General features: G+C 40.8%; 2 protein-coding genes across 3 annotated transcripts in view; one reads left to right on the top strand and one right to left on the bottom strand.

Moving 5' to 3' along the window:
• Positions 1-5,337, bottom strand: part of LOC129839585 (striatin-like) — a 96,608-nt gene extending 91,271 nt beyond the window's left edge. For both annotated transcript variants that reach the window (XM_055907117.1, XM_055907118.1), the window contains exon 1: positions 4,989-5,337. In XM_055907117.1, coding sequence (XP_055763092.1) covers positions 4,989-5,210 — 222 coding nt within the window. In that variant the 5' untranslated portion in view covers positions 5,211-5,337. The remainder of the gene's footprint in view (positions 1-4,988) is intronic.
• A 37-nt stretch (positions 5,338-5,374) lies between these two features.
• On the top strand, positions 5,375-7,216 carry LOC129839586 (microtubule-associated proteins 1A/1B light chain 3C-like). The gene is made up of 4 exons (XM_055907120.1): positions 5,375-6,284; positions 6,366-6,421; positions 6,511-6,617; positions 6,853-7,216. The coding sequence occupies exons 1-4, from the start codon at positions 6,224-6,226 to the stop codon at positions 7,058-7,060; spliced, it is 432 nt and encodes a 143-aa protein (XP_055763095.1). The 5' UTR covers positions 5,375-6,223; the 3' UTR covers positions 7,061-7,216.
• The last annotated feature ends 5,436 nt before the right edge of the window (positions 7,217-12,652 follow it).

The following is a 12,652-nucleotide window of genomic DNA, read 5'->3' as shown; positions in this document are numbered from 1 at the left end:
TGCGAGTCAGGCCTAATCTCCCAACACCAGTGCCCAACCTCACTAATGCTCTTGTGGCTGAATGGAGGCAAGTCCCCGCAGCAATGTTCCAACATCTAGGGGAAAGCCTTGCCAGAAGAGTGGCTGTTATAGGAGCGAAGGGGAGGGGGGGGGGGGGATTAACTCCATATTAATGCCCATAATTTTGGAATGAGATGTTCTACAAGCAGGTGTTCACATACACTTTTGGTCATGTAGTGTCATACGAAATGGGTGATTCACATCAACAAAATAATACAAACCATACAAAACGGAATATATAACACTAAATATAGTGTCTAGGATTTACTTACAGAAGAATACGAAATAATACGACCAGGTTGGTGTGTCACAACACTCTAGCACAAGGACATGGAAACAGAGAGTTGGGTGACCACCGGTGTCCACATACTAGTGACTAACTAACGTTAAAAAACATTTTTAAAAAGCTCTCAGTGCAGTCATTGTTGAGGGCTCTGTGGTGGGCATTCCCCGCCCACGTTTTAACACAGGCACTTCCAGGTCAGCTTTTTGAGTAGGGCCCTAACGAAGGTTCAGAAACATCTCCATCTGCTCTGTCCAATTCAATTATTCTCCAGTAGTTTCTAGAAGCAAAACGCTTTCGTCACACCCCTTGACCTTTTCCACACTTAGTTGTGTTAGAAATTGGGACTAATTTCATTGTCTTTTTTTATTATAAAAAATAAAATATTTACGGTCTACACAAAATACTCTGTCAATGAGAAAGAACATTTCAAAATATGATTTAAAGACTTTGATTAGATAAGTATTCAACCCCTAGATAAGTAGTCAAACCCCCCCCCCACTGAGTCAATACGTGTTAGAATCACTTTTGGCAGCGATTACAGCTGTGAGTCTTTTTGGGTCTATGACCTTTGCACACCTGGATTTTACAATATTTGCCAATTATTATTTTGTCAACTCTTGCTCTGTCATTGGTTGTTGACCAAGACTTGCCATAGATTTACAAGCTGATTTAAATCAAAACTGTAACTAGGCCACTCAAGAACATTCAATATCATCTTTGTAAGCAACTCCAGTGTAGATTTGGCCTTGTGTTTTAGAGTATTATCCTGCTGAAAGGTGAATTAGTCTCCCAGTGTCTGTTGGAAAGCAGTCTGAACCAGGTTTTCCTCTAGGATTTTGTGCTTAACTCTATTCGGGTTTCTTTTTATCCAAAAAAACACCCTAGTCCTTCAGGTGATGAGCATACCCATAACATGATGCAGCCAACACCATGCTTGAAAATATGACCGAGTGGTACTCAGCTTTGTATTCAGGAAAAAAAGGGAGTTTCTTTGCAACATTTGTTGCAGTATTACTTTAGTGCTTTATTGCAAACAGGACGCATGTTTTGGACAATTTTTTATTCTGTACCGACTTCCTTCTTTTCACTTTGTCATTTAGGTTAGTATTGTGCAGTAACTACAATGTTGTTGATCCATTCTCAGTTTTCACCTATCACAGCCATGGAACTCTGTAACTGTTTTAAAGTCACCATTGGCCTCATGGTGAAATCCCTAAGTGGTTCCGTACTCTCTGGGAACGGAGTTAGGAAGTACACCTGTATCTTTGTAGTGACTGGGTGTATTGAGACACCATCCAAAGTGTAATTAATATCTTCACCTTGCTGAAGGAGATATTCAGTGTCTGCTATTTTCTGTTTGTTACTAATCTACCAATAAGTGCCCTTCTTTGCGAGGCATTTGAAAAGCTCCCTGGTCTTTGTGGTTGAATCTGTGCTCGAAATTCACTACTCAACTGAGGGACCTTACAGATAATTGTATGCGTTGGGTAAAACCAGAGATTGGATAATCATTCAAATAAGTGTTACGAACTACACTGAACAAAAACATGTAAAGTGCTGGTCCCATGTTTCACGGGCCGAAATAAAAGATCCCAGAAATGTTCCATACGAACTAAAAGCTTATTTCTCTCAAATGTTCTGCACAAATTTGTTTACATTCCTGTTAGTGAGCATTTTGGTGCCGAGGAGTCTTTCTGTCTGTAATAAAGCCCTTTTGTGGGGGAAAAAAGAATTCTGATTGGCTAAGCCTGGCTCCCCAGTGGGTGGGCCTATGCCCTCCCAGGCCCACACAGTCATGTGAAATCCATAGATTAGGGCCTAATGAATTTATTTCAAATGACATGTCTTCCTTGTCTGAACTGTAACTCAGCAAAATCTTTGTAATTGTTGCATGTTACGTTTACATTTTTGTTCAGTATATTATTGCACAAAGTGAGTACATGCAACTTATTAGGGTACTGGTTAAGCACATTTCTTTTGACCTGAACACATTTAGGCTTGCCATAACAAAGGGGTTGAATACTTATTGACTCAAGACATTTCCGTGTTTCATTTTTTATTAATTACATTTTTGTAAAAATGTCTGAAAACAAAATTCCACTTTAAAAATCAGGCTGCAACAACATGCGGAAAAGGTCAAGGGGTGTGAATACCTTCCAAAGGCACTGTATATCCTGCCTATTAGATTTTTACATTTGCTCAGCTAAGACTTTAATGGAATGCGGGGTCACTACTACACTATATAATGGAATGGTAGCAGAACAAATGCATTAAGATATGAAATTGGTTTCTGCTCAATGCCAGTTGAGCAGTTCTGACACTCATTTGTCGCTTGCCAATGAGCTCCCTCTACTACTGATAAGCACTTGAAGTAAATGGGAAGGAAAATTTAAAAAACCTACTCCAGAATCAGGCGGGTATCTGCAATACCGATAATACAACTTCGACATCTAGGCCTATTCGCTCTTCTTCATAAAGGCACAATAAGAAAGAAATGAAAGCCTGCTTTGATTGAGGCAGAACATTCTCAAAGTAAATGATGCACAAATGCCACGTACAGTTACACATAATTAATTTATAATCTGATGAAGCATTGCCCTTTAAAATTTAAAAAATGCCTATTGAAATTTATGAATGCACCGTCATAAAAGCCATAAGTTGTGCTGTAAATTATGTAATAGGTTAGAGCAGCAGAGAAATCTTGAGTCATTCTGGAGAGCGCAATTAGCTAGCCTAGGCAGCCGATTGTGCAGATCTAGCGCCAATGCACTATCATCTAGCTTTAATGGCCTGAAGGTAGAATAAAACTGGAAAATAAGCATACTTTCTTTATGAAACATTTTTTGACAATTTTGGATGTTGCACACCCTTGGCTGAACACGGTGTACAACATCCTAAATTGTCATAAAATCCAAAAATGTTGGTGGAAAATTGTGTTTCATAACTAAGGTATGCATATTTTCCCTGTTTATTCCCCACCTTCTTTCCATTTAAGCTAGTTAAGTAGGAAAGCTATACCTTCGCAGCCTGAATAAAGGATACCTTATGTACGAGCCGGTCTACAGTGGACACAAGTGTATTATCAGGAATGCACATCAAGCCTAGACAATTGTGCAGATCTAGCGCCCACGCACTATTGGCTGCGTAGGCTAGCACTTAGCTTGGCACTGGCCTTGGTTAGCAATGTTTGGAGGCGCTCACATACACTGAACAAAAATATAAACGCAACACGAAAAGTGTTGGTCCCATGTTTCATGAGCTGAAATAAAAGATCCCAGAAATGTTCTCTCAAATTGTGCACAAAATTGTTTACCTCCCTGTTAGTGAGCATTTCTCCTTTGCCAAGATAATCCATCCACCTGACAGGTGTGGCATATCAAGAAGCTGATTAAACAGCATGATAATTACACAGGTGCACCTTGTGCTGGGGACAATAAAAGGCCACTTGTCACAATAAAAATGTGCAATTGTCACAACACAATGCCACAGATGTCTCAAGTTGAGGGAGCATGCGATTGGCATGCTGACTAAAGGAATGTCCACCAGAGCTGTTGCCAGATAATTGAATGTTCATTTCTCTACCATAAGCCTCCTCCAATGTCATTTAAGAGAATTTGGCAGGCCTCACAACCGCAGACCACGTGATGGCGAGTGGTTTGGTGATGTCAACATTGTGAACAGTGTCCCATGGTGGCGGTGGGGTTATGGCAATTGGAATGCACAGAGATACCGTGACGAGATCCTGAGGCCCAATGTCATGCCATTCATCCGCCTCCATCACCTCATGTTTTAGCATGATAATACACGGCCATGTCGGAAGGATTTGTACACAATTCCTGGAATCTATAAAATGTCCCTGGTCTTCCATGGCCTGCACACTCACCAGAAACGTCACCCATTGAGCATGTTTGAGATGCTCTGGATCGACGTGTACGACAGTATGTTCCAGTTCCCGCCAATCAACACAATCAACAGCCTGATCAACTATATGCAAAGGAGATGTCACACTGCATGAGGCAAATGGTGGTCACACCACATACTGACTGGTTCTGATCCACGCCCCTACCTTTTTGTTTTTAAGGTATCTGTGACCAACAGATGCATATCTGTATTACCAGTCATGCGAAATCCAAAGATTAGTGCCTGATGAATTTATTTCAATTGACTGATTTCCTTATATTAACTGTAACTCAGTAAATTGTTTGAAATTGTTGCGTTTATATTTATTTTGTTACACTGCAAGCTACAACTCAATCAAGGCCTGCACATCACATTATGCTAAAAGCCTTACCTCTGATATATTTACGACATGGCATTTAAGAGAAGTCGTAAGGCACAATAAAGACTCATGTCACTGACTATTGAGTGCATGAATCAACTTCACTGTTAATCAGAATCCTTTTTATATTATTCAACCGACTTAGCACAGGGTTTCCCATGACCGAGGTTGGGAAACCTGTGCTATAGCGACAAACGTCATCCGACCAAGACTACTCTAGTAGCTACGTAGCTCGAGCAGTTCTCGCCACAAAGACCGTAGCGCGCGAGTAAGCTTCCTGACACAAATTTCAATCTTCCTAGGGCGGACTCAACACCGTAACCCCCCCACCAAAAATAAGCAGGGCATTTTGACGTGGTTTACCTGCAATTCGGCTCGCTCCACCTCCCATTGCGCTCTATCCACCTCGAAGCGGGCCCATTCGTGTTGCAGAAAGTGCAATATCCCCGGAATGTTGTAATGAGCCCTGGCCGCCTCTCCGCCACCGACGTCGCTCGGCTGCTGCGGTCCTTTGCCAGCGCCTGGCAAACCCGAGTTGTTGTTGTTGTTGTTAAAGAACACGCCGGGCCCTGCCTGTTCGTCCATGCCCAGGCCAGGTGTGTGGGTTCAGTTCGCACAAGCTGGCACGACTGTGCTCAGACGGATGGGTTTTCCTTTAACCGTCCCTGTGATATGAAATGGAAAGGAAATAGCTACCTACAGCTCTCTCTACTGGGCAGGCACATTCATGTCTGAGCAGCCAGCTGTCAATTGATGACGTTCACACTCAGCTCCCACCCACATCCAGTGTTTTCTTTACCCATTGGTCGATTTACACGATTCACACTGGAATAAGCCAACCGGATATAAATGCGCTGTTGACAACTGTTGTATCCTACGTATGATGGAATTTGAAGTTCAAAGAAGATATAGCTGCATTTTCAACCTAAAATGCGCTTGTTCTCTTTTTTTTACTGTCATTTTCTTTAATTGGCCTACGGAGTATACTTTTTTGTAACTTAAATTGAAAATGTCATAATGTATGCTACAGAAGTGTGTCTGTGGTAGCCATATTTCATATATTATAGCACATTCCATTAATGTATCTATGCATTCCATAGAGCCATTCATCGAGTTGTTTACATAGCACACACACCCAAGCCTATCATCCACGACCCCCTGACTGAATTTCACGTCCTTTGAAATCCACGAAAATACATTAAACAAAATGTTGCCCACACATGATGTAGGGCCTACTTTAGTGTGGGAAGATTACAAGGCCTCTATATATGATTTGTGTGTAAGATATTTTAATTACTAAATTACCTCTATATAATGTTTAGTAATTCAAACAGACTTATTTCAAACATCAATTACATGAAACATTACAATCAGGTCATTTATTAGATCTTAACCATTTGGATTGGTTTTACACACAGCCGAGTCATTACGCACGGTCAATTCATTAGCCATATGAAGCGTGCTGACACAACCCCATTGGTAATCAGGTGATACGTCACTGCAACCACACTATTTAATTTCTGTTGGCTGATCTACATGGTTAAATGTTATAGCCTAGATCAGACAGCAGGAATTGAAGAGAGGAGCCACTTGCCCACATGATGCCTCCATTTGAGAAACCACAGCACCCCAAGTCCTTCAAGCAGAGAAAAAGCTTTGGTGATTATTGAATGTATTGCTTTGCGTGTGTTAGGCTATGCGTTGCTTTATAATCTCATCCACGTTTTCCATCCCAAACAGCCACGAGAAAACAGGAGGTCGCGGGGATCCGAACAAAGTTTCCAACAAAAATTCCGGTAAGTTCGCTTATTTCTAAAACCGTATTCTACCCTGAAGTTCCATTGAATTTGCACCTTCTAAAAGTGATCTGTCCACCTACACACAGGTGATAATTGAAAGGTATCAACGGGAGAAGTACTTGCCGCCTCTTGATAAAACGAAATTCCTGGTCCCCCAAGAACTTTCCATGACTCAGTTTGTCACCATTATAAGGTTTGTCTCATTTGAGAAACGTTTTGCTGAAAATGTGATTATTTAACGTGGCTTAACATGACTTAAATCATGTCTTCAATGTTTGGTTGAACTCGTGCACAATTTCAAACTTGGTTATCACCTGCTATGAATCAGCCTAGAGTGCCGCGCGCGACTGTCATTACTTGAGTTTGTGCAAGATCATTTCTATATTTGATTACGTCCTGTCAATACTTTCTGCACGTTCTCGTTTCAGAAATCGTATGTCTCTGATGCAGAGTCAAGCGTTCTACCTGCTTATCAATAATAGTGGCCTGGCCAGCATGTCTCTTACCATGGCGCAAGTCTACAAGGACCATAAAGATGACGATGGCTTTCTCTACATGACCTATGCTTCTCAAGAAATGTTTGGTAATTGTGTTGAAATCCATGAGGAGTCATTGCCAATTGCTGGATATGTTTGAGAAGACAAATTGCACGATTGGATAATGTGAGGCCTCGGCTTTTGGCAGGCCCAATAACTGAACTTCGTGTGTAGATATAAAATGCAATATATGGATATTTAATATTACTCAATGTTTTTGTATATTGTTTTTAAGGTAATAAATGTTTCAAACTTTTGACGCCCATGCTCTGTATTACATTGCTTAAAGCGGCAATATGTAACATTTTGGGCTAAAAAAAAGAATTCGCATAGAAATGGGAGGTGTAGGTTTTTCTTGTTAAACATGTTTAAGAAGTGTAGATCTGTGTTTTATTTTAGAGGTTTTGCTTCCTTTTTTGGTTTGTATGCCAGCCTAAAGCAGCTGAGAAAATGTTTCATTATTGAAAAGGGACTTTTTTAATTTAACATTTAACCAGGTAGGCTAGTTGAGAACAAGTTCTCATCTGCAACTGCGAACACTTCAGTGGTACACTGTACAATATTTGGTCACAAACTCAAATTGGGCTAACTTAGCACTTTAGCAAACATGGTGCAGCGATTTCAGCATATTGCACTTTTGTCACTCATGCTCCTTCATTTATTTTCCCCAAAATGTGTAGACTTGGCCTTTGCCTTCAATAAGGACTCTGAGGCATCGGTTATCAAGGAAGGACCTGTTGCCCAATTCCTCCATCGACTTCTATACTCTAAGTTCTTGTACATATCTGGTCAAAAGACCAGATGATGAAAGCTCAGAATTGGTCTGCCTGTGTCAACGCATAACTATTCAATCCAATATCGGTCCATTTTTGCCCTATTGGGGATCAGACCTCTGTTTAAGTACTACTTGATCTGTGCTTGGCTTAATGAACCAATATAATAGCCCCAAAACCACAACCCTCTCCTATCTGGCACTCCCGGCAGGCTATACAACAAAGTATTTGAACCAAGGGCTGATGAAGATTGAAGTGTTAGGGGACTGCATTCAGTGGTATTCATGAATAGGAACAATCCTCCTGAAGGTGGCAGTATTGTTCAACCAGGTTAAATCTGTATGACTACACCATGGTTTGAGTTTGGAGATTTTGGATCTTGTAAGGCTGGAGTACTTGAAGGCTCTTTAGTTTAGAGGCTCAAATGTATACAAACAAGAGAACCATTCCTACTTCTAGAAAAGTTTTGGTAGTGTAAATTAGCCTATTTGACTGGACTGATGTATTTCAAACAGGATTGTTTGGACCCAGTAGCACCTTCACTGACTCACTGAGGTCTTATTGCTCTTAAGCTCAGCCTAATTGTTGCAGCATGTGGTCGCAGGTCTGCATTGCAAGGGACTGGACACTTTCCTTATCAGGGCAGGGAGATGGGTTAACCCAGAAATATGTTCATCACTTTCTGAATTTGAAATCAGCCCTTACTAAGTCCAGTAAATCTAAACTGATTGATTTGCATTTTATTTTGGGGATAAATAATCTATCCATGTGATCCAAGAGTGTAGGCCTATCACTTGAAACACATTTCCAAAAGGGTCCTAGTGACATGATCAAGTACGTTTTCCTTTTAGAATAAAGCTATTTAAAAGCTGCTTATTTTAGGTACATTTATATTTCTGGATATTAGTGAATATTGATTTCAAGGTTGTGAGGCAGCAATTAAAATGTGTTCTGTAGCTAGTTGTGAAATGTCTGACTCCATAAAGATTATTTTAGCAATATCCAAGAACACCATAGTTGTTACAGTAATGGGCAATAAAAAAATGCCTGAGAATTGTCTATAGAAGGCAGATATTTAATTAACATTGTACAATGAATGGATTCACATTACAAGGTACGAAGCTTAAGTTAAAAGCATTAACAAGCATTACAAGGCATTGTCCTAAGCATGGTCAGAGAGAGAAATCATACCCTGAAAGTCCATGGGGTGTAGAAAAAGACGATCTCTCCACAGTAGTTCAGGAACAAAAAAAGAGAAAGAACAATGGCTTTAAGACCCCTTTATAAGCATCTGGGTTGTTTGGCTTCAAAATCTGAGTTATTGACCAATAGTATCACTGTGAAGTTAACCTCCGATCAGATGTCAGACCTACATGATGTCAACTCTGGACAATGGGGGTTGGAGACGTCAACGCCGAGAATGCTTGAATCCCTATGACAACACAGGAAATTCTTGCATACAGTTGATAAGAGTCACTTCGGGGGCTGCTCGACAATACAGAAACGGATGTGCTTCTTCTGCAGGGAGACTTTTATTTAGTGACTATATCACTGACCACAAGGGAGAGCCCAAGGTCCATAGAATATGTTGAGCTGTTGTGATGGTTAAAGAAGTAAAATATCAGTCAGCACTGCAGCACACCTGATATTTTAGTCCCAAAATGTGTAAAGAATTGTTTTTCTTATTTTTCTAAATGTACAGCCCTGTTGGCTTTCACACTTGAATCAGACCACATTACATTATTGCTTTCACCTTTGAAGACTGTGGAGAACTCTCCTCCCAGTGCTGCATTGTCCATTAACCAAAATGGGATTAACCAAATGTATTACGTCCTAACGATATCAACCATCTCATCCTGACTGGGAAACAGCAGTTTGTTTTCATTTTGCTTAGTCATGTCCATGACTGTATTGAATGGCTTTTCTTTGCAACATTAAAAACATCTCGTGACGTTTAGCCATGGATGCTACCAAGTGTTGAGAGGACGGTGATTAAAAAATAGAGACAAAGCTCTGTGGAATATAATCTAAAAGAACTCAAAAGTGGAGCATTCAACAAATACAGTAGTTGGAGAGACAGACAATCGTACTTTCTCAATTGTCTTTCCTCGTATCCTCTCCTGGCCTCCCTTGCAAAATGCATTGGAAGAGAGGATCCAAGGTTCCTTCCCTCTGACCTTCTCCTACAATGCGTGTTGAGGTCGAAGAGAGGAAACGAGGAACCGGGGTACGATATTTGAGAGAGGGAGAACCATGGTGAACGGATATAGAGGAGGGGGGGGGGGGGGCATAGAGAGAGAAAGCGAGAGAACCACTTGATTCTCTGCAATCAGGACCACACTATATTATGATTCTCATTGTTGATTCAAGTGGTGCTTTTGTTTACATGATCAAATTACCTTGGTTCGTTAGGGGACAATGAACACACTCACTCACACACACACGCACGCACGCGCCCACACTGTTCGCCACAAACCCCCTTTTCCAATGCCTGCCTTTTTATCGGTGACTAGGGAAGCGAGTATAACCTTTTCCACTTTGAAGGAGGAGGTGAGGGAGACGTTCAGACCTATTTGTTTAATGGCATAAAGATCCTGGCTTAATGTGCCATAGCAATCAGCAAGAAAGCAGCCACAGACCTTTGGAGCGCCAATGCTGAAAGTTAATGGGGCCTGTTGTTCAACTAAAGAGCTTTAATGTTCCAAACTAACTTTGCAAAGTCTCATTCGTCGGAGTGGCCAGGCCCATTGCTCTGGCAAAGGTTTTAACGTAAGTGTTCCGGTTTTATTAGTCATCAGATAAAAAGCAGTGTGCCTCACTAAGCGCAGTCAAAGGATCGTTACATACATTGCCATATGCACGTACACGCACCCAGTCTGTCTATCTGTCGTACTGTCTGTCCGTCATCATCTTTTGAGTTGTTAGAGGGCTATAAAATATATATACAAAATACTAGTTGTACCATCTAGAAGCACGGTAGGATTTCAGGATATTGGGATCAGTTATCCCATGTCCTCCAGACCCTTTATACAGCTGTTTGGTTATGATCTAGCACAGCAGACAGGTCATAGAGAGAACTGTGACAGGCATCCTGCTGGTGTGTGTGTTTAATTGTCCTAAGTGCCAGGTTGCCCAGGAGCTCCTGACACACACACACACACACACACACACACACACACACACACACACACACACACACACACACACACACACACACACACACACACACACACACACACACACACACCTAACTGTAATTAGCAAGCTGCCATAGCAGTAATAGCAACCCTTCAGCAGGCCAAAGGGAGCCTGCTGTGTGTGGAGAAAGTAGGCAAAGCAGCATCTGGAGGAGAGAAAATGGTCGCTTCTCAAGGTTGGAAAAGTCATACAAACATTTAGCAAACTTTGTGATCAGGGCTTTGCCTCTACCTCTTTAGGCTGTTGTTGTGCAGACTCTGTTTGTGTTGCGTCATATTACTTACAGATGTAGGGTCTTCATTTGATCACTCTTTTGTTGCTCAGAATTTTCCTGCACGGCAGGAAATGCAAACTTGTAGTGTGTTAGTTTGTGATTTCCACTTTAACATTTCAGACTTGATTTGCCATTAAACAATGTATCAACCCCTACAAAAAAAATGTCCATTAATTATAATCCACATAAACATTCACATTTTCTGTTGCTGCAGGATTAAGATCCTCGATCTATAGGGTGTAACAAAACAGTCAATATTTTCATTGTCTTCTCTTCTGTCTGATCGCTGATCTAAATAGGCTTGAAACAGTGGGTGTAAGAAATATGATTATACCCAGATCCATGTACTGTGTACTCTTGTGGAATCTATTCAGGGGAGAGGACTCCAGGAACATTTCTTTATATTTGCCCAATGTCATTCTATAATTATTATTTTTTTGCATCACTCATGTACAGTGCACCCAGCACTTTTTAATAAAACACAATATAATCTAAGCTAATTAATATGCTAGTTTAATTAGCTGCATGAAAAAGTGTTTCACAAGGTCTCTAAGTGCTTCAATAATTACTACGCTGTCACGATCATAATCTGTCTTCAGGAAAACCTGACGTGTCATCAAGGTATGATCTTAACGGACCACTTTTTGGCAGGAACATAAAATGCCTTGACTTCACTTCATGAATGTAATCAAGCCAAAGACCAAATACACCATGCATCATTGTAATTGAGTTTTTGTGGTTGTTTTAGTCTTAGAGCTACAAAGAGGGGATAGGGGCCCAATGTAGACTGACTCGGTGACTACAGGGCCATATGGCAATGATGAAGTATGAGCCATACTGCTAAAACACCAAATAAAAGTTCAAAAATCAATGTGAGGTTAGTATTTATGACCCATTTTTTCCCCACTAAGTGTAAATTACCTGTCCAAACCCCAGAATAAGATTTATGAGTTAATACATTTGTTTGCTGAGTCTAATTAAAATTATATGACTTCACTCAATGACAAAATGAACTTATTAGGACTATTAATGTTCTGCTTTTTCAAACGGTGAACATTTGAACTGATTGAGAATGTTTGAGAATGTTTTCTGCAAAACGCTCAGTTTTTTGAATGATATGCATAAGAATATTCGCTCTACTTGAACATCAACAAGGGCAGGTTGGCATTCTCAGTGGTGCACAGTGGAATTCCCAACCTGTAGTTGTTGACATTTATACATTGTGTGTACGTGCGAGTGTGGGTCTATGCATAAATGTGCGCACGGGTGTGTCCTAAAGTGAGTGCATTCATCATGTGTCTCTCCTGAAGGCAAGCTATGTAGACATCCATTTAAGTCCAGACGTTCCCACAGACTGTCTACTAAGTTGCCTAAGTACCCTATTCCCTACATAGTGCACTACTTTTGGCCAGAGCCCTAGTCAAAAGTTATACACTATCTCGGGAAA

The sequence above is a fragment of the Salvelinus fontinalis genome, chromosome 40 (assembly GCF_029448725.1).
Source record: "Salvelinus fontinalis isolate EN_2023a chromosome 40, ASM2944872v1, whole genome shotgun sequence".
In the NCBI taxonomy this organism is placed as follows: Eukaryota; Metazoa; Chordata; class Actinopteri; order Salmoniformes; family Salmonidae; genus Salvelinus; species Salvelinus fontinalis.
Note: the sequence above shows the minus strand (reverse complement) of the source record. Positions and strands in the feature narration are given on the sequence as shown.

What these genes read in the sequence shown, in the direction of transcription:
- LOC129839586 (XM_055907120.1), top strand. Translation starts at nt 6,224, where the DNA reads ATGATGCCTCCATTTGAGAAACCACAGCACCCCAAGTCCTTCAAGCAG. An exon ending in AGTTTCCAACAAAAATTCCG is followed by an intron (nt 6,422 to 6,510) that starts GTAAGTTCGCTT and finishes ACCTACACACAG; the next exon opens with GTGATAATTGAAAGGTATCA. An exon ending in CAGTTTGTCACCATTATAAG is followed by an intron (nt 6,618 to 6,852) that starts GTTTGTCTCATT and finishes TTCTCGTTTCAG; the next exon opens with AAATCGTATGTCTCTGATGC.